The sequence below is a fragment of the Sapajus apella genome, unplaced genomic scaffold, assembly GCF_009761245.1.
Source record: "Sapajus apella isolate SASKATOON/1434 unplaced genomic scaffold, GSC_monkey_1.0 scaffold97, whole genome shotgun sequence".
Lineage (NCBI taxonomy): Eukaryota > Metazoa > Chordata > Mammalia > Primates > Cebidae > Sapajus > Sapajus apella.
The window spans coordinates 3,276,463-3,301,980 of record NW_022437037.1 but is presented as its reverse complement, the minus strand read 5'-3'; the positions used below and the strand labels follow the sequence as shown (position 1 = coordinate 3,301,980).

The 25,518-nt window shown below is 44.3% G+C and overlaps 1 protein-coding gene and 1 long non-coding RNA gene across 15 annotated transcripts in view; one reads left to right on the top strand and one right to left on the bottom strand.

The window, feature by feature from the left end:
• SPTAN1 (spectrin alpha, non-erythrocytic 1) overlaps positions 1-15,912 on the bottom strand; it is an 85,974-nt gene extending 70,062 nt beyond the window's left edge. For 8 of the 14 annotated variants that reach the window (XM_032257465.1, XM_032257469.1, XM_032257471.1 and 5 more), the window contains exons 1-4: positions 15,779-15,880; positions 13,106-13,156; positions 2,542-2,781; positions 771-896 (exon numbers count right to left, since the gene is read on the bottom strand). In XM_032257465.1, the coding sequence (XP_032113356.1) occupies positions 771-896; positions 2,542-2,781; positions 13,106-13,138 (399 nt within the window). In that variant the 5' untranslated portion in view covers positions 13,139-13,156; positions 15,779-15,880. Of the gene's footprint in view, positions 1-770; positions 897-2,541; positions 2,782-13,105; positions 13,157-15,778 lie in introns of all 14 variants that reach the window. The other 6 variants (XM_032257479.1, XM_032257467.1, XM_032257472.1 and 3 more) reach the window with 1 other exon arrangement.
• Positions 15,913-16,798: 886 nt separating this feature from the next.
• LOC116535931 overlaps positions 16,799-25,518 on the top strand; it is a 14,102-nt gene continuing 5,382 nt past the window's right edge. Inside the window, exons 1-2 of the long non-coding RNA XR_004262397.1 lie at positions 16,799-16,809; positions 17,659-17,664. This is a non-coding gene — a long non-coding RNA (uncharacterized LOC116535931). The remainder of the gene's footprint in view (positions 16,810-17,658; positions 17,665-25,518) is intronic.

Here is a 25,518-nt window from a genome sequence, read left to right as displayed (position 1 = left end):
TCAATGAAATGTGGCTTTGGATGACAAAGAAACAAAGAGAACACACAGCTAGACATGATGTAAATCAAAGATAGACAAGTGCATCCAGTTATAAGAAACTCAATGTGCACACTTCACTGTCAAGAGGTTTGTTTTTCCTTAATATCATGGTAGTAGAAATGTGAAACAAAGCAGAGAAAGATCAATTACTACCTCAGCTCCAATAAACTGGCACTAAAATAAGCAGACCAAAGAGTTCGAGGACTCCTGCCTCAAAGTCAGTCCCAGCACCACGGTCATTGACCAACAAGTGCCATAAATCATTCCTTAGAGCTGGAGCTTTGACAGGCTTACTGCCTAGACCTCAGTAAACCCCTCCCAGGGCAAGCCAAGATTCCAGACAGCAAGCTTTCCCACAGATAACCTTCTTCATAGTGTCTGCGGCTGTTTCTATTTATCTTTGCTAAATTCGCCAATTTCATTAATAGGCTCTCCTACCTCATTGCCATTTATAAATGTTAGAGTTAATTTACAGTTTTCTTTAAAGTATAATCACATTCTATTCTACAAAAGGAGTATTAATTTCCTCACTGAGTATACAAATACTTGCTTATATTCATGCTAAGTCATATTACAAAGGCAGGACTGGGTAACTTTTTTAAGAGACTTCATAAATTCTTTTAAAAGCTAGAAAAGTCTATCTTTTGGGGAACCCAAACTGACATGTATGCATGAATCTATAATCCTCCACCCAGATGAAGCCATCCATACCGTGAGCCATTCATACTCACCCGTATGGTTTCAGATGCAAAATGCCCTTCTGAGATCATCAGGTTTCCAGTTTCATCCAGCTTAACAATGGCTCCTGAGTTGGCCTGTACTTCAGCTTCAAAGGCTTGATGCTTCTGAAGCTTTCCCTGTTGGTGGACCTTGAAGTGAGCCTCAGATGCAACCACACAGCATCAGCATTTTGTCCTTTGCCCCCTGTCCCCCATGTTCCTCCCCTCCTCAATCCTGCTCCCTCTAGTAAGGGACACATCACTTGGCACCTTGCCCATTCTCTACCTGCCCAACTCCTCAAATACTCTGACTGCATTTTTCCTCACCTTCTGAAAGCCTGGCTAGTGAGGGCCATCAACGGTCCTAACTCACTGTTGAGGACTAACATTGTCAATGGAAGATGCTACAAAATATCCTATTAATAATTTTTTTTTTTTTTTGCTATCAGAAAATTAGCCTTTATGTGAACATCCAGTCCCTTCTAGAAATACTGAGCCACACTAACAGTTTTCTTAGCACTTAGTGCTTACTCTTGAAATATCCATCCATATTCACTCACATGAGACTTACTTTCACTTGCTTTAGAGGCCAGACTCTTTGACCCTGCCCACACTCCATTTCTCAATACCTCTTTTTCATCAAATACTAAGATGGGAAGGGGCCTGCCAGGCAGGGACTGTACCTAAAAGTAGTGTTCTTCATTCACTTCTTAGGTTACTGTAGCAAATTTTTTCTAGTTAAAAAACCATGGGCCCAACTACTGTTCCACTTGCTACCAAAATAATTTTCTTCAAAAATCTTTCAACAAAATTAATGAGAAGAAAGGCATTCCCTTTTTAAAAAAATTTTTGGGACACAGTCTCACTCTGTCACCCAGGCTGGAGTAGGGTGGCATCTGATCTTGGCTCACTGCAACCTCCGCCTCCCAGGTTCAAGCAATACTCCTGCTTCACCTCCTGAGTAGCTGGACCTATAGGCACCCACCACCATGCCCAGCTAATTTTTGTATCTTTAGTAGAAACGGGGTTTCACTATATTGGTCAGGCTGGTCTTGAACCCCTGACCTTGTGATCTACCTTCCTTGGCCTCCCAAAGTGCTGGGATTATAGACGTGAGCCACCGAGCCCGGCAAGGCCCTTCCCTTTTTATATAAAAGTTTTGGCCAGGTGCAGTGGCTCACGCCTGTAATCCCAGCACTTTGGGAGGCCAAGGCAGATGGATCACCTGAGGTTAGGAGTTCAAGACCAGCCTGGCCAACGTGGCGAAACCCCATCTCTACTAAAAATACAAAAATTAGCTGGGCATGGTGGTGGGCGCCTGTAATCCCAGCTACTCGGGAGGCTGAGGCTGGAGAATCACTTGAACCTGGGAGTAGGAGGTTGCAGTGAGCTGAGATCATGACATTGCACTCTAGCCTGGGTGACAAAAGCGAAACTCTGTCTCAAAAAAACAAAAGAAAAATAAAACAAAAAAAAAAAAACCTCATTTTGAAAGATTAACCCAGAACTTCCCTGAAAAATGTTTAAAGATCACGAGTGGTATCAAAGTAGAGGTTTGAGAACCATCAGTTTAAAGCACCCAGAAAAGATAATTAATGCCTGTAAGATTCCACATTCACCCTCACTAATACAATAAGGGAAAACATTGAGTTTGTCCTTCCTCATTATATTCTTTTTGCTGTCCCATCTCTCAAGGTCATAATTAAGTAAATTTCCTTGTCTGATTTTTGGGTAAGATTTGGGCTCTTGAATTTTGGAAGCAATCCCAGGAGATCAGACATACCTGCAAGTTGGTTGGGTCTTTATAATTATCATCAGATGCAATCTGAAGTTTTTCCTGAATCCATTTCTCCAGCTCTTCAGCATCTCTTTGAAAGAACTGGAATCGATAGGAATCTTCCAGTTTCTGACGCCTAAGGGTTGAGAGCTCCTTGAAGCGGTGGTATCGGTCTAAGACCTGCTGCCGCCTCTCCTGGATGTCCTCTGCTGTTTCCAGCACTTTGACCCCACTTGGGTCCATTTTCTGAAAAGACAGAATGCCCTGAGATAAGTCCCAAAAGGCACCAAAATAGATTAAAAGCAATTAGCCTCTCTAAAGGAAAGAAAGAATTATCAGATAAACTCAGCAGACAAATGAATTGAGAAGACATCCCCTTCTTAAGAACAATGAAGCCCAGATCCCATTCTTTTATTAAAAATGGCCATCGGTTCCCCTGCAACACCTACCTACATAGGGCCCTCACAAGATGCCTAAATCACATGGCAAGGAAACCAAGTGAAAACTATGAATGGGAGAACTATGGCTTATACTATCAATTCTAATATAAACCATAGTTTATACTAGTATAAATTAATTCTAGTATAAACCATAGTTTACATCTAGTATAAAGGCTTCAAGGACTCAGAGAAAAGAGCAGCAACTGTGGTATTCAAAGAAGTATTGATAAATCCATTCAGAAGTCCTTTCAGGCAAGGAGTGTGATGGCTCATGCCTGTAATCCCAACACTTTGGGAGGCCGAAGTGGCAGACTGCTTGAGACTCCAGGAGTTCAAGACCAGCCTGGGCAACAAGGTGAAATACTGTCTCTACTAAAAATACAAAAAAATAGCCAGACATGGTGATGTGTGCCTGTGGTATGAGCTACTTAGGAGGCTAAGGCAAGAAGATCACTTAAGCCTGGGAATTTGAGGCTGCAGTGAGCCATCATTGCACCAGTGCACTCTGGCCTGGGTTACAAAACAAAACAAAAACCTAAAACAAAGAATATGCCACTTTAGGCCAGGTGCGGTGGCTCGTGCCTATAATCCCAGCACTTTGGGAAGCCGCAGTGGGTGAATCATGAGGTCAGGAGTTTGAGACCAGCCTGACCAACATGGCGAAACTTTATCTCTACAAAAATACAAAAATTATTGGGCGTAGTGGTGCGCGCCTGGAATCCCAGCTACTCAGGAGGCTGAGGCAGGAGAATCACTTGAACTTGGGAGGCAGAGATTGCAGTGAGCTGAGATTGCACCACTGCACTTCAGCCTGACCAACAGAGACTCCGTCTCAAAAAAAAAAAAAAAAAAAAGAATATAGGCCATTTGTGGTGGTTCACACCTGTAATCCCAGCACTTGGGGAGGCGGAGGCGGATGGATCACCTGAGGTTGGGAGTTCAAGACCAGACTGATGAACATGGAGAAACCCTATCTCTACTAAAAATAGAAAATCAGTTGAGCATGGTGGCACAAGCCTGTAATCCCGGCTACTTGGGAGGCTGAGGCAGGAAAATTGCTTGAACCCCGGAGGAGGAGGCTGCAGTGAGCCAATATTGCACCATTGCACTCCAGCCTGGGCAACAAGAGCAAAACTCTGTCTCAAAAAAAAAAATAAATAAAAAAGAATATGCCATTTTATCCTCTAACTAATCAAGGAACACAGAAGGAAATAGGTATACATTAATGCCAAAAAGCTTCTAAATTTGTCAGTAGCATGTGACCTTGCACTAGCCATGTTCCCACTTCATGCCTCAATTTCTGAGAGTGACTAAAAATGTCAGGAAAAACGACATAGTCTCAAGTCTCTTCACACTTTACAATTACAGTCTATAGAGGGGTGTGTGGGTTCAGTAAGGAAGCAGACCAGATAAGCCTGCTGGTCCCTTCCAGCTATTGTTCTACAATGTATAAAAGGTATAAAATTGTGTTACCCTGGAAACATCTGCGAGTTCTTTCCTTTATCCTGTCGCCTATTCCAAGGCAGAAAAGGGTGAGTAGGCTAAGGGTTAGGAATGAAACCTGTCAAGAGTGCTACCCCATATCCACCTGGCAGGTAAACTGCAGGAGACGGCTGAGGTTAGAGTTTCTAGCTAATGCTCCAGCTCTGTAGGGATTCAAGCAGTTCTCAGTGGTGGTGGGAAGGCACTGTTTGTGCCTGATCAGCTCTGAAGACTAACTTTCTAAAAGACCACCATCCTGGAAAAGTGTAGATAAGGTGTTTTTAGCCATATCACCATTCTTTTGAAATTATTATCCACATATCAACCATGTATTTTTGTTATATTATTGTTTTTCCACAGTCCAAAATTTTTATACTATAAAAAGAAACATTCTTTGCCATGCCACTCCAAACCCTTTAGATGGCTCCCTTCTGGCAGAGGAAAGAACCCACCTCTTGAGCAGGATCTTCACAACACGGCCCAACATGCCTGCCTAGTACCATCTCTCACCCATGCCTCCTATCCTCTTGGGGGATAGAAATATTCTTTCTGCTCCAAAATACGTAATTCCCTTGAAAACTCCAAGCCATGTGCACATGCTTCCTTTGTCTAGAATGTCCTATGACTCTTCTCTGCCTGGATAGTGCCTATTTACTTTTATCTCAACACCCAGCTGAAATGAGTAAACTGCAGGATCCTGACTCTTTGCTAAACTGTACCCAATGTTCCTTCCTTCCCTCTTTCTCAGATGTAATAACACTTCTCTTTAGATTTGCAAAGCACTTGTACATACGTCCTAAGGCATGATTAGACTGAGCAACCTAATCTTCGTATCCCTGATATTTATTTATTTATTTTGAGACAGGGCCTTGCTTTGCTGCCCAGGCTGTAGTGCAATCATGGCTCACTGTAACCTCAACCTCCCAGGTTCAAGCGATCCTTCCACCTCAGCCTCCCAAGCAGCTAGGATTATGGGTGCAAATCATCACGACTGGCTAATTTTAAAAATTTTTTGTAAAGATAGGGTTTTGCTATGTTGCCTAGGCTGGTCTTGAACTCCTGGGCTCAAACGATCTTTCCACCTTGGCCTTCCAAAATGCTAAGATTACAGGGATAAGCCACCATGTCTGGCTCTGCATCCCTGATTTCTAGCATACAGAGGTCATTAAGAAATGTTGGTTGAAGGCCGGGCGCGGTGGCTCAAGCCTGTAATCCCAGCACTTTGGGAGGCCGAGGCAGGTGGATCACGAGGTCAAGAGATCGAGACCATCCTGGTCAACATGGTGAAACCCCGTCTCCACTAAAAATACAAAAAATTAGCTGGACATGGTGGCGCGTGCCTGTAATCCCAGCTACTCAGGAGGCTGAGGCAGGAGAATTGCCTGAACCCAGGAGGCAGAGGTTGCGGTGAGCCGAGATCGCACCATTGCACTCCAGCCTGGGTAACATGAGTGAAACTCCGTCTCAAAAAAAAAAAAAAGAAATGTTGGTTGAACAGGCTAGTTGCCATGGTTCACATCTGCAATCCTGGCACTTTGGGAGGCTGAGGTGGGCAGGCTGCTTGAGCCCAGGTGTTCAAGAACAGCCTAGGTAACATGGCAAAACCACGGCTCTAAAAAAAAAAAAAATTAGCCAGGTGTGGTGGCATGCACCTGTAGTCGTACTACTGCACTCCAGCCTGTGTGATGAAATGAGACCCTGTCTCAAAAAAAAAAGAAATGTTGGTTGAATAAGTGATCAAGTTGATGCTGAGTGTTGCAGCTGCTATGCAACAGACCTGAATTCATTTGTAAGGGTTAGGGAGAGAGCTCCACAATAAATCTTTTAGTTCCCATATTGCAAAAATGGAATTCTATCCAGGTAAGTGGTAGATTCATGGCAAGAATGGCAAACAAAGAATGTGCTGACTAAAGCCACACAAATAGGTGTCAACCTAATGACTAAACCTGAATTAGTCACATGGTAGTATACTCTGAGAAAGTGGCTGCCTTTTTTTTTTTTTTTGGCAGGATCTCATTTTCTTGCCCAGGCTGGGGTGGCAGTGGTACAGTCTCGGCTCACTGCAATCTTGCCTCCTGGGCTCCAGCGATCCTCCTGCCTCAACCTCCTGAGTAGCCAGGACTACAGGTGGATGCCACCACGCCTGGGTAATTTTTACATTTTTTGTACAGATGTGGTTTCACCATGTTGTGCAGGCTAGTCTCAAACTTCTGGACTCAAGTGATCCACCCGCCTTGGCCTCCCAAAGTGCTGGGATTACAGGCACAACCACTGCACCAGCCTATTTTCTATTTTTAAAACAGACATCAAGTCCTTAAAACCAAAAACTGGGGGTGACTGTGGAAAGTTGATGTCTGCTCAGAGCAGTTTTTGTAATAGTATTTAACGAAAACAGGCAGTTCTAGTTTACACTGCTGCCCTAAGTCTGTCAGCCTGCTTTGGGGAAGGCTGAGCTGATGAGGATCCTGATAAGGATCACTAACATCACCAGCCACACTGACTACAAGTTAAATCTGACTTCACTCAGTCACCTTCCAGTTGTCTCCTCCGGCCTTATCTCACATCAAACTCCCTCACCAACCCCAATCACAGGGCCTGGACAGGATCCATTGCAAAGCTCAAAAAGTTCCCTTTGCCAGCAGTACACTCTTCTTTCCCACTCTCAACCCTACCATTTAATATCATACAGATCTCTCTGAGTCCAAAGCATATGCCTCGTCCTCTATGAGGTCCTTCCGAATCAGATGTCTCCACTCCCTGGCCACCACTATTATTCATCTTACAACACTGCCACATTCTGCCATGAAATTATTTTGTTCTCCCTACCACACTGATAAGCTCTTTAAGGAACTATAAAGAACACCATATTTTACTCTTACTCTCTGGGCACAGAACTCAGAACTTGGTACATGTTATAGATTCACTTATATTCAGAGCTTGCTAGTCGGGAGACAGGTAATCTAGTAAGCAAGTTGCAGAGTCCAGGGTGACCTGGGATCCTCTGGTTCCCAGAATGGCACAATCTCGCCTCACTGTGACCTCCATCTCCTGGGTTCAAGCGATTCTCCTGCCTCAGCCTCCCGAGTAGCTGGGATTACAGGCATGTGCCACCATGCCAGGCTAATTTTTTATTTCTAGTAGAGATAGGGTTTCTCCATGTTGGTCAGCCTGGTCTCGAACTCCAGACATCAGGTGATCTGCTTGCCTCGGTCTCCCAAAGTGCTGGGATTACAAGCGTGAGCCACCACGCCTGGCTGAACCAGTGATTCTTAACATGATTAGAGTGGACATATTCTTTACCGATGGCTGTTTGGCTATTTATTGGTTTCTTTCACTCTGTTTTTTTTTTTTTTTTTTTTTTTGAGACTGAGTCTTTGCTCTTTTGCCCAGGCTGAAGTGCAGCTACGCTCTCTCGGCTCACTGCAACCTCTGCCTCCTGGGTTCAAGCAATTCTCCTACATTAGCCTCCTGATAGCTGGGATTACCGGCACCCACCACCACACCCGGCTAATTCCCTTGTATTTTTGTAGAGATGGGGTTTCACCATGTTGGCCAGGCTGGTCTTGAACTGACCTCAGGTGATCTGCCTGCCTTGGCCTCCCAAAGTGCTGGGATTACAAATGTGAGCCACCGTGCCCAGTCTTTACTCCCTCTTTATTAATTACTTTTCACATACCCACTTTGGAGTGAAAAAACAGTGAGGCAGGCGCAGCGGCTCACACCTGTAATCCCAATACTTCGGGAGGCCAACGCAGGTGGATCACCTAAGGTCAGGAGTTTGAGGCCAGCCTGGCCAACATGATGAAACTCCATTCTACTAAAAAGACAAAAATTAGCTGGGTGTGGTGGCACATGCCTGTACTCCCAGCTACTCAGGAGGCTGAGGCAGGAGAATTGCTTGAGCCAAAGAGGTGGTTTGCAATGAGCCGAGATCAAGCCTTGTACTACAGCCTGGCCAGGCATTTTGGCTCATGCCTGTAATCCTAGCACTTTGGAGGCTGAAGTGGGTGGACTGTCTGAGCTCAGGAGTTTGAGACCAACCTGGGAAACATGGTGAAATCCCATCTCTACTAAAATACAAAAAATTAGCTGGGCATAGTGGCATGCGCCTGTAATCCCAGTTACTAGGGAGGCTGAAGCTGGAGAATTGCTAGAATTCAGGAGGCAGACGTTGCAGTGAGCCGAGATCACGCCACTCCAGCCTGGGTGACAGAGCAAGACTCTCTCTCTCAAAAAAAAGGGCGAGGTGGATGTATTAATCATTTTTTAAAAATCAAAATTATTTAAAATTGAGTTTTAGTAAACAATTAGGGTTAGAACCATTTACTTATATAATTCCTTTGTTCTCAACCCTCAGGAAACAGATAGGGCCAGGCGTGGTGGCTCACGGCTGTAATCCCAGCACTTTGGCAGGGCAAGGTGAGTGGATCACAAGGTCAAGAGATCGAGACCATCCTGACTAACATGGTGAAACGCCGTCTCAACTAAAATACAAAAATTAGCTGAGTGTGGTGGCGCATGCCTGTGGTCCCAGCTACTTGGGAGGCTGAGGCAGGAGAATTGCTTGAACGCGGGAGGCAGAGGTTGCAGTGAGCCAAGATCACTCCACTGCACTCCAGCCTGGTGCCTGATGGAGACTCTGTCTCAAAAAAAAAAAAAAAAAAAAAAAAAAAAGATAGAAAAACATTGAGAACTTATGTGTCTAATTCGTTTGCTTACAAAATTTTCTTGTAGAGAAATTTTCCAAGGAAGGTATAGTTACATATGGAACAATGACACTGCATACAAACTGCTGAAAGAGATGGAAGTCTCCAGGATTCGACTGTGTGGTGCTGTTCTGTGTCCTATCACAGGACTCACTGCATTTCTAAAATCCTTTAGCTGCTACAGAAATTAAGAAATTACATTTGGGAGCAGCCCTTGATGCTGAGAAAAAAATCTCCATCATAATATTGCAAAGGTTCTACCTGAGCAAGTCCCCCTGCTCGGTCCCAGCTTGCTGATTTGATCCTACCAATCCAGAGAGACAGTTCAGCAAGGCCCTGCTGAAATTAACCAACCTAAAAGGCTCTCTTTGTCACCCCAGTGAAGTAGAACGAGTCAATTCTATACCAAGTGGTTTGGTCAGGCAATAATGGACTTTTCTTTCCTGCAGTAGATCAGCTGACAGTAGGTGGGAGATCTGCCAAGCCACAACTGGCTGTCCCTAAGGAGCTGGGCATCTGAAAGTCACCAATGTGCTCCCACTGCAGTCAGCATTCAGAATTTTCATTTGTGCAACCATAGGAGACACCACAAAAGATTATAGGTTAATAAGAATTTAAGGGGGTGGGACCTCTTACCCTGATAGGGAGTTGTCTCTCGTTTATCTATAGGAGTTTCAGTTTCTTTCTGTTTCTAAAAGCGTCATTTCTGTAGACTATATTAAACACAGGAAAATTCTCGTAAGTATCAGTAAGAATTCCTGCCATCCAAAGGTGCTACAACCTCTCACCGGAAATGGTCAAGAGAGTTACTGAAATGTCAACTCTGCCTGGGCGCGCCACATTCCTTCCACGACTGAGGCTGCATCCTGCCAGCGCCCCGCCCCTCCCCTGGCCATATGCAGCAGGCTGATAAGGCCAACTTCACAGAGAATGTTCCAGGCTGTTCCCAGCCATATGGGATAAACGCCTTTCGAGAGTGCCAGAAAGGAAAAATCTGGGAAATGTGCCATTAAAAAACAAACTCTAATCTTACCAGCCTATCTATCCCACTAACTGTCTAAAAACCACAATGGAGAGGACTTCCTAGGAAAGCAATCAACTGACTGCTTATCTCAAAGGAACTGATTGTCTCTGATTTTGCCAATCAAGTCCGTTCACATGGAGACTGAAGGAAGGGAATGAAGTGCTAAGTATATTCTCTGTATGTTTAAGGACAACTTCCCATTTAAGGTAACTTAAAAAAAAGGTACATTTAAAATAAAATAAAATAGAATAAAATAAAGCAAGAAAAAAATAAAGAAAATAAAAAGAAGAAAAAAGGTACATATTTGGAAAATATTAGAGAAGACTGAAGACATAGACTATTTATAAATGCTGCAATGCAGCAGTCAAACGTTAGCTGCATCATTCAGCAAGTAATTCGAATTGATCTCGGGGGATAAAACAGGAATTACAACTATGTCCTCTATTGTAACAAATAAAATGAACTTGTCAGCATTCTTACAATACTGCCAGATCTCTGTGAAGAAGAGTGGGGTCTAAAGGTATGAATCTTGGCTAGAAATTTCTAATTTAATCCAAAGATATACCATGCTTCAGAATGATCCCTGATACCAAACACAAACTTATACACATTATCCACTGAAAATGGATTCCTACAAAAAAGACTAGACATGAATATCTTTGTCTTCTTGATGAAGGCCAAGAGACAGCTGTTTGAGGCAGTTCTTGGTATTTGGGGAATTTTTAAAAGCCTTAACCTAATTTATAGAAGTTATATGCCGTACAAGGGGATATAGCTATCTTTGGGAAGCAGGCAGAGGCAGTGGGTGGGAATCACACTGTGTTAAGCAACACAAAAGACTGCAGATAAAAACATTTTCAAAGCAAAGGTCAAATGCTCCGGACTCTGTAAGCTTGGCACCTGCAATGAGTGGTTTAGGATACCCTTGCACAGATCTTAGACAGTAGAAGAATTCGGCAATCAGAGTTTCTCTATAGAAACTCAAAAGAGAGAAAAAATTATAGTGAAGCTGAAAGGAGTCTCAATTAAAAACAAAGTATTGGGATTGCCATTCTTTCAGCAAGCTGAATTTACTGGATCTAAGGGGCATTTGCAATACTACAAAATAGATTCTGATTTTTCGGGCAGGACACCAGACCTACTGTTTTGCAAGAAAGGAATCTTTAGGGACTAAGAGGATGAAAGGATCATTTGGCTCTATGGAAAAATTCATAACCATCACCCAAAGCAAAAGGTCACAGAAACCATTCATCAGTTGTTTTTGTTGCTTAGTCAGAACCCAAATGTGCAGAACCGACAATATCCTTTTTCCATGGCTTAGGACGCCAGCCTAGTACCAAATTTTAGATTTGCAAAGCAAGAGAACTATATCCATGGATGTGGAAGGGCTTCCATAAGAACAAACACCAAAGAATCCATTAGCACCCATAAAATTGTATACCAGTTGATTCTCAGGTCAAACAAGATTAACTCAAAACCAGCTTAGCTGCAGATTTTAGTGGCAGATTTGATGGTAAGCAGAGAGGTCAATAATACGTAAAGGATAACTGAATGCCATAAATAAAAACAACAAATATTTTTGCTTAAACCACATTCCAACCAGGATTGTGGATCAGCATGTCAGCCTTCAAACTGATTAATTCATTTCAACTTGTTAGCACAATTCTGCAGAGGTGAGCAGGGACTTAGCTTTAAGAAAGCAAGAGATTCATACTGCATTGCGTCAAAATCCAGAAATGCAGAGCAATATTGAGAAAACTTACTTCTGAATGTTTCCCAAATACTATCTTGCTGCTACTTACCTTTTAACCTGCAAAATTCAGATAAGAGGTATTTAAGTGCCTTATTGTTACTATGACTCAAAACAGGAAAAGGTTATAATGTGGCCCACTTTTATAAACCTCATAAATAACTCATCTGATTTATAAAAGGGCCTGCCTTGGATTTATCACCTATAATCACTAGAAATTTCCAATGTTTATATTTCTTATTTTGGGATATCAAGATGCCAAATCTTTTATTCTTTTTGAAAAAGGTCCGATTTAGAAAACAAAAACTGTACACAAATAAAACATATAAAGAGAGCATGTTTGTTTTGTTTTGTTTTCACACTGTCACCCAGGCTGGAGTGCAATGGCGCAATCTCGGCTCACTGCAACCTCTGCCTCCCAGTTTCAAGCGATTTTCCTGCCTCAGCTCCCCAAGCAGCAGGGATTACAGGCAACTGCTACCATGTCCGGCTAATATTTTGTATTTTTAGTAGAGATGGGGTTTCACTATGTTGGCCAGGCTAGTCTCAAACTCCTGACCTTGTGATCCGCCCACCTTGGCCTCCCAAAGTGCTGGGATTACAGGCATGAGCCACCACACCTGGCCTGAGAGCTGTTTTTGCTTTAAACATGAAAAGGTAAGCTCTATTTTATTATAGGAATTGTGGCAGAAGAAGTCAATGGAACAGGAAACAAACCCAAGTTTACAATATTTATCAAATGTAAAAAATACAATTTTTACTATGTATTTTCAGATTATTTTTTCCAACTATCTAGGATAATCTGTTTAGTCCCTTGGTTCTTAAAAACCAAGTAGCCACCAATAAAAAGTCAGCAAACATTACATGCAAACACCAGGATGGTGATGAGAAATTAATATATTCATGCCTTAAAGAGAAAGAGAGGGAGGTAAAAAAAGGGAAGGCTTTGAAAATTTTAAAGTAAATTTATTAACACTTCTGATAATTTAACACCAAAAAACTCCCAAACAAACCCTAACCAATTTGTTTAACAGAAAGGTCATGCAGGCAGGGGTTTTTTTTTTCCCCCTTTTCTTTTGATCATTCAACCTCTTTGACACAAATATGCCTTCACTGCAAGCCAGGCAAACCAAAAAGGCAACCCGTTTTCTGCATGCTGGTCAAATACCTGGACTCTGCGTTTACGAAACGATGACAACATGATGGAGGAATGTGGAGTCTAAAGAGGGAGGGGGAAGAGCAAGATAACAAGCTTCTAAGGGCAAACAGAACAAAATCATGAAGAAAACAGATATTTCAAAATATATGAATACAGGTTAAAAATCCAATTTCAGATATTTTCTCAGTGTTTTCTCTCTGACATTCTGTATAGTGTCTAAATCCCACAAGGGATTCAAAATGTGGAAAGAGAACCAAGGTTACTAGGCCTTGACAGTTACTGCCTAGATATGGCGGCCCTGGCCAAGTCACACTCGCTTTTGGGCCTCAATTTCCCCACTTGTCAAAGTAATAATACTGAATATACTTTTTCAAACTAAATATGCCCTCCTCCTGAGGATCCCAGGAGATGATTCCTAAATCCCCTTCCATTCAGCAATAAAAGAATAATTTCATGAAATTATCACAAAGCAGAACTCAAGCCACAAAGATCTGACTTGGGCCTAGTTTATCAGCACACTTACTTTAAAAAATACCATTTCCTCTTCAAAACTGGTACAAGAGGAATATACAAAAAAGGTGGAAGAGAGGTGATGGTTCACAGCACAGCTGCTCCAGTCAACTGGCCCCAAGTGATCAGCTATGCAGTCCTCCTCCGCATTCCTGGAGACCGCAGTTGCCACTAGGGCGTTGCATTCTTCTACTGTACGCCTGCAGCTGATATGCTGCAACAGACCTGAGTGCGTAACTAGTGGAGTCCTTGCACAGCCCACGGAGAAGTGATTACAAAAGCAGGCCAGCCTTGGATCCACTGTCCATTCTTAGTGTAGGTTCAGCAGTGACAGGACATGGGGGACTATTCCTGAGATCCACTTTTCAGGATCTACAGTTGACTCCACCCCAACCTGAGACGAAGGCAGGTAAGAAAAAATAGAAAAAATTCTAACCCAGGGAACCAAAAGACATACTTAAAACAGCTCTCCTCATGTCCACCTCTTCATCAGATTGCTTGACAGACTTACACTGTAAGCTGCGACATATCAAATTTCTCTAATTATTAGATTACTAAAAAACACACCGCCAAGACCAAAGCATGTCAGAGAATCAGTTACTAGGCTGATTGTTTCCAGTAAGAACTGCTTCACACTTATCCAGGATGGAGCAAATCCTCCCTTCATGTCTCTCCATCTAGGTCCCTGGATAACGGTTAACACACTTTGAGGGTTCCTTTGAGTAATTATTGGCCCAGTTACTAAAAAAGGCTTATTGTTAATTTCCTGCACAGAGGCCCTTACTGCAGCACTTTTTTCCCCCTGCAGCACATATTAAACTTTGACTTCAATTTGACCTTTCAAATCTGACATTAGCCGCAGTGAAAAGGAAAATAAATGACTAGTTAAGGAGTGGGAACCTTGGCTCAATGGCTTCATACAGCTGAGTGTTCTTGCTGCTATTCCCAAGATTTTCTGTTTCCTGGCTCCAAGACACCCCCACCCTTCCATCTTTGATTCTGTTTTACTTAAGGCCAATTGCTATGACGACGCAATTTCTCAACGCATTATGAAAATACTTCATATGGCCTCTCTCCTGTTCTTCCTGAACAGCCATGATGGTTAAGTTTTTCTAAAATAACATGAGGAAGACAGAACAAAGGGCTTAAATATTTTAGGATCTATTATATGAAAGATATCTGATTAGATGTTGGAACAGTTCAAGCATCATCTCAACCCAGCTTTCTGAGCTATTCGGGCTTTTCGTTTAAAACATATTCAGCTATTAACCTTAACAAGGCGCTTATTTAAAATATATTTTACTTAGTACATGAGACTTGAAAGCGATGTTCTTTGAAAAGCGTCTAATCAAATTCTGAGGGACAGCTTTCAAACAAAAGACTGTTCTATCATTCAACACCGTTATGGTAGAATTTTTGACACAGTTATCTCGACTCGAAAGACCCAGTCCCAGGAAATACACACACACAAACAAGAACTCTAAGCTATTAAGTTATTTGATTTGAGCCTCATATCGTGCAAGCACCGCATCTACCTATTCTTTACAAGCAAATCACCACTGGGGAGCAAAAAAAAAATGTTTATTACAAGGAAAGGAAAGGAGACCGCCCGTCTCAGACCCTTCTGCGTTCAGAAACGGCCGAGATTCTCCATGCAGAATGAAATTAAGGTCAAGAGCCGTTTACGCTGTGCTCCGGCTCCCCGGCTCTTCCTCTCTCCACTGCTGGCCGGCATTGCTGGTGCGATTCGGGAGAACGAGCTGCAGAAGTCGCTCCCCGCCGAGGGAAGGGACCGGGGGCGGTGCAGGGAGCGTTCTGCGGGGAGGCGGGTGGCGAAGATCCCGAAGAGGGAGCCCCCACCCACCTGCCGCAGCCGGATGGGGCAGGGCAGGGCCGCAGCCAGGCTTGGGGGTGGCGGGGAGGGACCCGGCGGCCTCGCGCCCCCTCCCCCCGTCAGTGACATTCCAGCGGCTGCGCCAAGCCTCTGCCCCGCTGATCCCTCGCAGCCCACGCGCCACAAAAGCCGCGGCGGCGCCTCCTCCGGCTCCTCAGCCGAATGGAGGCAGCACAGCGGCCCGCCCGTCTCACCTGTCCCCGGCGCCAGCCCCGCCCCGCCTTAGGGGCTGCCCGGGGCCCTGCTCCCTCCCAGAGCTCCCTGGTTGCCCCTCTCACCGGCTCTCGGGGGGTGAGGGGCGTGGGTGCGTCGGGCCGAGGGGTGCTGAGGAGCCAAGGAGCCTCCGCGGCCTCCGCTCCGCGCCGTACCCTCCGCAGCGGGTAGTGGCGGCGGCGCACGCGCCCCGCCTCTTTTATAAGCGGCCACGCGCGCTCCCGGGGCGGACGGGCGCGAGCGCCGGGGGAAGCGCCCGGGCGCTGCGCTAGGGGTTGGGGAGCGCGCCAGCAGAGCGAAGGGGGCGGGGCTCTCGCCTGCTCACCGCCCGACCGCCCGGCGGAAAGGGCCGAACGATCCCGGAAGGAGCCGAAGCGGCGATGCAGGAGAAGAGGTGAGCAAGGGGCGGGCCGCGGGAGGATGGGGAAATGGGGCGTGCGCAAGGGGTGGTGGGGTGATGGTGCAGTGAGATCACTGCCTCCGCCCTGGCCGGCAGAGACGCTCCCGCAGCACCTCCCTCCCCGCCGCTTTCGTCCCCCTCCCCCGCGAACGGCCCGCCCTGCGGACAGTCGCCTGCACCGCACCCCTCCGCCCTGGGAGCTCTTCCAGGACTGCAGAGAAGCGGGGGGCGGGGGCATCGCTGCAGTCTAGCTGGGGATGCTGCGCGCCCCGGCCGGAAAAACGCCCAGTCCCAAAGGGTGAGATCACCCTAGTGTGCGTCTCTTCCTGCTCCCGAGGAGTAGGCTGGCGCTGGGGACCCAAATCAGCCTACTTCGGTGGGGGCTGGGGTCAAGAAGATGCGGATGATTTGGGTCCCCGGGTTTGAGGAGGTGGTGAGAGGAAAAGGCCAAATCCGGATCAGAAAAAAATAAATAAATAAAGCCGACTAATTTGGGGCATAAAGCTGTCATTCTGGGATTTGGAAAGTTAATAATCTCTTACGTTCTTGGAGATTATGGGGGAAGGAAACGGCAGCGGCAAAATAATAATTTCTTATATTCCTGCAGCAAAAGCTTTCGCACAGGTCGCCAGTAGAATAGGGTCCCATTTCATCAACAACACATTAGGTTCTTTCTGCCACAGTTAATTTCCTTGTGTACTAGGCACTATGCTAAATATTTCGTGTTACCTTTTTATTTCTTAATCTTTGCAATAATTTTATGAAATGCTTTCCCATTTTACGAATAGGCACTCTTACTTAGTGCTCATGTAGGCTAAGTCTCTTAGCCCAGGTCAGGCAGCTAAGCAGTCAGAACCTTCCCTTTGAAATCGTAGGTGTATTCCCTTCAAGTAGGAAAGCGAGGCATTTTGATGCGCGTGGCTACTGGGGTGCTGACAGAGAAAAATAAGATTCTCAGAAATTCTGATCCTTAAAGTCCTAGCAGTTTAAGGGCCTGGCTCTAAACTCTGTAGCCAGAAGCCCTGGATTAGAAAGCCCTTTCCTTTTCCCCATTCCGGTGACAGCTGGGCCGCAGCCACTGAGAGTAACACCCAGATCACTCCTGTGTAGTCAGGCAGACGGGGAGCTCTGCAGCTCAGGAAGGCTTCAGCCTCCTGGTTACCAAGCAGCCCTCCTCTTTAAATATAAAGCATTGGGCGGGCACTGAAGCAGAACCTCAGCCCAGACCTGGCCCTGAGCTTGCCGGTCCTCTGCAGTTTGGCTTCTTTCCCTATGCCTGGGACCTGCAATATGGTTCCTAAACTGCCCTGGCTGTAGCCATGATACTGAGGAAAAATTTTGCTACCCACTCACTCCATTGGAGTGGTGAGAAAAGGAGCGGCCACACCCCAGAAGCTGCTTTAGAGAATCTGTGTAGGAAAGACGTAGGAGCTGAGAGGCATTTTCTGCAATCTTCTATGTAAAGAAAACAGGGCTGGGCAACTCCTCCCTAGGGTGTGCATATCTGGGAACAGCTGATGGTATCTGTGGCCTCTTCTACAGTAGGTTGCAGTAAAATGTTTAATCAGATATTCAGCTCTGGGTACAAAATGGCTAACAGAATTGTAGCTCCCTAAAATTTCCAAGACCTTCTGTTCCAGCAAAGAATGCATCTTGGGGCTGGGGGGCAGGAGCTATTAAAAAGGGAGGGTTTTTCTATTAAATCACCCTGGCCCCAGAGTGAAATGGGGGATTTTCGGCTTTTCCTGGATGCAAAACAAATTGGAAACCTAAGAGAGAGCTCTGTATTGATAGAGAAACTAAAATCTTATGTTGATCCTTTGTCTGATCTGAGACATGGCCAAGAAACAGTAACCCCAGCCCTCTCTACCTCCCACTCACTCACCCTGCCTGCTCTGCACTTGGCACTTGAAATGAGCCATTTAAAAAGCCATTCTTCACTGTTCTGTTGTCTGCCTACCTCACCTCCCACCAATTTCACCATATGCCTAACACCCTAGTAGGTGTGCAAAGCTGGGGCGGGGGGGAAACAACAAAAAAAGCACAGGACAGTGTAATGGCTTTGTAACCAATCAACTCCACGTTCTCAGTCACACACCTCTCCTGGCCTCCTAAAAAGCAGAGGGTTGGACTGAATTCTCAACCCCTTTTTCTAGTTTCAGCAGTCCTCAGAAGGTTTGATATGTACCCAAAGCTTAAGCCTCTAGATAGTCCCAATCCTTTTTCAGGTTGTTGAAAAGGTCAACTGTTGGGAAACACACTAATTGTAGCGATGTGTCCACATGTTCTGGCCAGGGAGTCACTTGTCCCCTCTCCCTGGGAGAGAACCCTTCCTCTGCCCTCCCCTCCACACCCCATCCCACCTCCTGCAAAGATAACAGGCAAACACTTCCACTATTTTTCCTCCCTAGAAGGGAACTGATTGGGAAGTCATGCGAGCAAATGGACTGCACTTCGCATATGACATTCTGCAGTGTCAGAGCTGGCAAGAAATAACAGATCTTCAAAACGATGTGCCTGGATGAATCTTGAAGGCATTATGCTAACTGAAATAACCCAGACACGTAAGGATGAATATTGTATGATAATTCCACTTATGTGAGATCCCTAAAATTGTCAGATACATAGAGACAGAAAAAACAGTTGTTACCAGGGGCTGAGGGGAGGGAGGAATGGGTTATAATTATTTAGTGGGTACTGTTTCCATCTGGGATGGTGAAACAGAGTTCTGGAGAGGACGGTGGTGATGGTTGCATAACACTGTGATTGTACATAATGCCACAAAATGCCACTGTGATTGCACACTTAAAAATGGTTAGGTCAGGCATGGTGGCTCACTCCTGTAATTCCAGCACTTTGGGAGGCTGAGGCAGGCAGATCACCTGCAGTTGGGAGTTCGAGACCAGCCTGACCAACATGGCGAAACCCCGTCTCTACTAAAAACACAAAATTAGCCAGGCGTGATGGCACATGCCAGTAATCCCAGCTACCCAGGAGACTGAGGCAGGAGAGTGGCTTGAACCCAGAAGGCAGAGGTTGCGGTGAGCCGAGATCATGCCACTGCACCCCAGACTGGGTGACAGAGCAAGACTCTGTCTCAAAAAAAAAAAAAAAAGTTAAACTTTTATGTTCTTTATATTTTACTAAAATCAAAAAATAAAGCAAAGATAAAGGAAAAAAAAAAGAACAACACAAGCCACTGCTTCTAAAATCAAGCACCATATTAGAGAAGCAGCCTGATAGGGTTTGGGAGTATGGCCTTGCCAAGGTTTGCTTTAAGACACCAGGTGACAGCAAAGATGTAAACTCCTCCCTCCCCTCCCCTCATCTGACCACCTAATCTGGCTCTAGTTATTTCACATCTGTTCCCTTGCGGGGCTGCCTGCTAGACCTGGTCAGTCCATGTCCCTCCTGCTTACCTTGAACCCACTACTACAGTTAGTTTCACAAACCACATCAAACCTTCTCAAAAAGTTTCAGTAGCTTCCCATAGTTTACAGAATAGGCCATACTTTGGAGCCTCCACAGTCTTGTTCCAATTTACCTTTTCATAGCATCATTACCTACAGTTCTTCTCTACTGATCTGAGGTTAACCTCTTCCAAAACATGTTATTTCTCCAACTCCAGGCTTTTGCACACAACTTTTTCCTCCAATTAGAACGTCCTTTCCCAACACTCATACCTCTTTTCTGCCTGAAAATCTTACCAATTTTGAGTATATGTAAGTAGAATGTTTCTGTGGCCGGGCACCATGGCTCATGCCTGTAATCCCAAAACTTTGAGAGGCTGAGGTGGGCGGATTGCAAGGTCAGGAGTTCGAAGCCAGCTTAACCAAAATGGTAAAACCTCATCTCTACTAAAAATACAAAAATTAGCCTGGTGTGGTGGTGGACACCTGTAATCCCAGCTACTCAGGAGGCTGAGGCAGGAGAATCACTTGAACCCAGGAGGCGGAGGTTGCAGTGGGCCAAGATCGTGCCATTGCACTCCAGCCTGGGCAACATTGCAAGACTCCATCTGAAAAAACAAAAACAAAAACAAAAAAAAACCTTTCTGGAAGAGCAGTTTGACAATGTGAATCAAAATATAAAATTTGCATGCCATTTGACCCAGCATTGTTAGTCACATCTAGAAATCTACCTTAAGCAGGACGAGATGCATATTCATTCGGGACAGGTACGGTGCCTGACACCTGCAATCCTATCACTTTGGGGACGCCGAGGCAGGAGGATCACTTGAGCCTAGGAGTTCAAGACCAGCCTGGGCACCATGGCAAAACCCTGTCTCCACAAAAAATACAAAAATTAGCCAGATGTGGTGGCATGTGCCTATAGTTCCAGCTACCAGGAGGCTGTGAGAGGATCATCTAAGCCCAAGAGGTTAAGGCTGCAGTGAGCCATGATGGCAACACTGCATTCCAGCCCAGGTAATTGAGACCCTGTCACAAAAAAAAAAAAAAAAAAAAAAAAAAAATTAAAAATTTTAAAAAAAAAATAACCAAGACACCAAGTGAAAAATGGTTACTTACAATTCATAAATTCAAGACTATATTCGTAATATGTATTGACGTGAGAAAATATTTGAGTTATTACTGAATTTTAGGTTACATGAATGGTACGTCAGTCCACTTAAGAATTATATTCATGTATATGTATATATTACAGAGAAAGGATTCACAATGAGTACCCAGGATAAAAGGATTTTGGGACACTTTTACCCCTTGCTAATTTTTTGTAGTTTTAGTGGAGATGGGGTTTCACCATGTTGACCAGGATGGTCTCGATCTCTTGACCTCGTGATCTACCCGCCTCAGCCTCCCAAAGTGCTGGGGTTACAGGCGTGAGCCACCGCGCCCGGCCCACCTTTTTTTTTTTTTTAACTTTTTTTTTTTTTGAGATGGACTATCACTCTGCTGCCCAGGCTGGAGTGCAGTGGCACAATTTCCGCTCACTGCAACCTCCACCTCCGGGGTTCAAGTGATTCTCCTGCTTCAGCTTCCTGAGTGGCTGGGATTACAGGCATGGGCCACCACACCCGGCAAATTTTTGTATTTTTTAGTAGAGACGGGGTTTTACCATGTTGGCCAGGCTGGTCTTGAACCCCTGACCTCAGGTGGTCTGTCTGCCTCAGCCTCCCAAAGTGTTGGGATTACAGGTGTGAGCCACTACACCTGGCACTTTTTAGTTTTTGAATAGTTTCAAGTATGTGGATCAAATAATATCTTGAAGATATTTTCCTGATTACTGTAATCACCAAGTAAGGCATTTCAAAAAGTATACTCCCAAAAATACTAGCCCAAGAGAAGCTCTGGAGTTCCATGGTCAGTTAGGTAAACACTGTAAACTCTTCAAAGGTAAAAATTCTGCCAGCAGCAGTGACTCATGCCTGTAATCCCAGCACTTTGGGAGGCTGAGGCGGGTGGATCACAAGGTCAGGAGTTCAAGACCAGCCTGGCCAACATGGTGAAAACCTGTTTCTACTAAAAAAATACAAAAATTGCCTGGACATGGTGGTGTGCCCCTGTAATCTGTTACTCAGGAGGCTGAGGCAGGAGAATTGCTTGAATCTGGGAGGTGAAGGTTGCAGTGAGCCAAGTTAGCACCACTGCATTCGAGCCTGGGCAACAGAGCAAGACTCCATCTTAAAAAAAAAAAAAGAAAAGAAAAAAAGGAAAATTAAAAATTCAGAGTAGCATAGGTAAGGCACCAAAAATTTTTCCCTCCAAAAAGTCCTTTTATTTCTCAATGTTTTATTATGGGAGATTTCAAAGATAATTAGAAAGCTAAACAAAGATAAACAGAATAGTAGTACAATGAATGTACTCGCTAATTTTATATGCCAATTTGACTGGGCCAAGTGTTGCCCAGATGAAACATTCTTTCTGGGTATGTCTATGTTTCCAGATAAGCTGAGCATTTCTATTTGTGGATTCAGTAAATTGTCCTCCCTAATCTGGGTGGGCATCCATTTGTTGAAGCCTGAATAGAACAAAAAGGTAGAAGGAGGAGCAATTTGCCCCTTTTGTTCCCTGCCAGCCTGTTTGAGCTGAGGCACTGGTCTTCTGCCCTTAGATTAGATTTATACTATCAACTGACTGGTTCTTAGGCTTTTGGACTCAGATTAGAATTTCAACCCCAGTTTTCCTGGGTTTCCAGCTTGCAGATGGCAGATTGTGGGACTTCTCGGTCTCCATAATGTCATGAATAAATTCCTCCTAATTAAATTTCATCATATCCCTGTGTATCTATCCATCTATCAATCTCCTATCAGTCTGTTTCTCTGGGGACATGAATACAATGAACCTCCATATGCCTTTCACTCAGCTGCAACAATGATCAACATTCTGCCATTCTTGTTTTTTTGAGACAGAGTCTTGCTCTTGTCACCCAGGTTGGAGTACAATGTTGCTATCTCGATTCACTACAACCTCCACCTCCTGGGTTCGAACAATTCTCCTGCCTTAGCCTCCCTAGTAGCTGGGAGTACAAGTGCCTGCCACCATGCCCAGCTAATTTTTTTTGTATTTTTAGAAGAGAAAGGGTTTCACCATGTTGGCCAGGCTGGTCTCGAACTCCTGACCTCAGGTGATCTGCCCGCCATGGCCTCCCAAAGTGCTGGGATTACAGGTGTGAGCCACCATGCCCAGCCCCATTCTGCAATTCTTATTTAATCGATTACATACCTACTTCACCTTTAACATAGTATTTCCCAAACTTATTTGACTGCTAACTCCTTTTGGAACTCTGCAGAAAAGCACTCTGGCATTTAAACCATCAGCGGACTGGTTCTCAGGCCTTTGGACTTAGACTAGATGAGATAAATCTATCCTCTGTGCTCCCATAAATTTTAGCTCAACCCATCAAGTGCTCCAAGTGCTTAAATCACGTTCTCTATTAAATTAAAATTTTACCTGCAAGTCACCTATCTTGAAAACATGTTTAGTCAACATTCCATCCTTCAAGGTAACCTTAGTCACCAGGGTCCTGTTTTCAGGGTTGTAGGTTCCAGAGCTTGATTTTGTTACCTCATCAGAATTGTAGGCATGTTTTTTTGCAGGGCTAAAAGAGAGCATCTTTTAATTTTGAAATAGCTTCCAATTTATAGAAAAGTTACAAGAATACTGGGAAGAAATCCGATATACCCTTCACCCATATTCCCCCATTTGTTAACCTTTGACCACATTTGCTTCATTATTTGATGTATCTATCTATCTGTCTGTATATCTATCTATCTATAGAGATACACACACACAGATGTATACATATACATATACATACACACATGTGTATACACATATATATTCCTTCCCCCCAAATCATTTGAAAATGAGTTCCATGCTGGGTGCAGTGGCTTACTCCTGTAATCTCAGCTCTCTGGGAGGCCGAGGTGGGCGGATCACCTGAGGTCGGGAGTTTGAGACCAACCTGGCCAACATGGCGGAACCCCGTCTCTACTAAAAATACAAAAATTAGCTTGGCGTGGTGGCATGTGCCTGTAATCCCAGCTACTTGGAAGGCTGAGGCAGGAGAATCGCTTGAACCCAGGAGGCGGAGGTTGCAGTGAGCTGAGATCACACTACTGCACTCCAGCTTGGGTGACAAGGCTAGACTCTGTCTCAAAAAAAAGGTAAAAGAAAATAAGTTGCAGACATCATACCCACTTACCTCAATGTGTATTTTCCAAGAACAAGAACATTGATTTTCATAACCACAGTACAATGATCAAAGAGATTCACGTTGACACACTATTATTACCTAATATATAGGCCTTATTCAAGTTTTGCCAAGTGTTCAAATGTCCTTTATAGCAAAACACACACACACAGAAACATCTTTATTTTTGGTGCAGGTTGCAGTCTAGGATCACATGCTGTACTTAGTATGAATATCCTGAAAGAGCTAAAAAAAAAAAAAAAGTTCTTAAATACATCAATCTGGGAAAATAGGTATTTTTTTAAATGGAGGCTGGCTTTAAATGAAAACATAAATTCCTTTATAATGGGTGTTCTTCTAAATGCATGGCATAGCCAGGAGACTATAATCTACTTTTTTCCCCCTTAGAGACAGGGTCTGACCCTGTTGCCCAGGCTACAATGATGGCTCATTGTAGCCTTCACCTCCTGAGCTCAAGCAATCCTCCTCCCTCAGCCTCTCAATTGGCTGGGACTACAGGCACATGCCACTGTACTCAGCTGTTTTTTTTTCTTTTAAGAGATGGGGTCTCACTATGTTGTCCCAGGCCAGTTTCAAACTCATGGGCTCAAGTAATCCTCCTGCCTTGGCCTTCCAAGTCTCTGGGATTGCAGGTGTGAGCCACTGTACCCAGCCTAATCTACTTTGTGTAGGTCCACAGGAAATCCAATGTCAGCAATTCATTAGGCAGGATGGAGAAAAGTGAAGGGATTACCAGGTGTGATATAAGGCTCTTGTAAGAAGCTCTGTGGCTCTTAACAGAGCTTTTGGTTTTCCTGAGACTGAGATAGAAGATGTCCAAGCCTAATTATGTCACTGCTATCATCATAGAAAACTTGAGAAGTAGGGGAAAGCTCCTAGCATGTAGGTGGGAAATCCTCAGAAATCCATTCTTCTATATAAGGGATGTGCAGAGTTTCTGTTCTATTGGAATTTTTAATCTGTGATCAAATTTACTTTAATATAGGACAATAATGTGACAAAAACATGGATCCTCAGCCTGATGAATGAGGTCAAGTCTGAAAACAAGAAAGGAGACAAGTGAGTACTTGAATTAAAACCGAAGGCAGTCCTTAGTATTCTACTGTAAGGAATCTGATGCTACTCCCCATCAGGAGCTGCATCTCTTATCTAGTAATCATCATCTCTATCCGTGAGTATAAAAAACCTGGCCTCCCAGTGCTCTCCTTTCTTGGTTTACCATTGAAATCCATTAGGAATGCCATGACATATGCAAGACCACTAACCACTAGAGAAAGAATATTCATACATTGTTAGAGGCATTTAATAGTTTCTTTTTAAATTTTTTATTTAAAAATTCTAATATTTATAATAGAGATGGGGTCTCACTAAGTTGCCCAGGCTGGTCTTGAAATCTTGAGCTCAAGCAATCCTCCCACCTCAGCCTCCCAAAGTGTTAGAATTACAGGCGTGAGCCTAGCCATAAGAGGTATTTTCTATGACGTCATACAAATTCAAAGTGGAAGAGAACTTTAGATCATCTCGTCCAGCAATTTTTCATTTTGTTTTCGACAGACATGATCTTACATGGAACTACAATATATTCTATAGCACATAAAGCAAAAAGGGTGTGGCAAGAGAGGATCCCAGATCTCAATTAGAGCCTGTAAATGGTTGTGCAAAAAAATCAGCTGCACAACTCTGGTAGGTACCATCCCTCTCCATTATAATTTTATTTTATTGGCCGGGCGC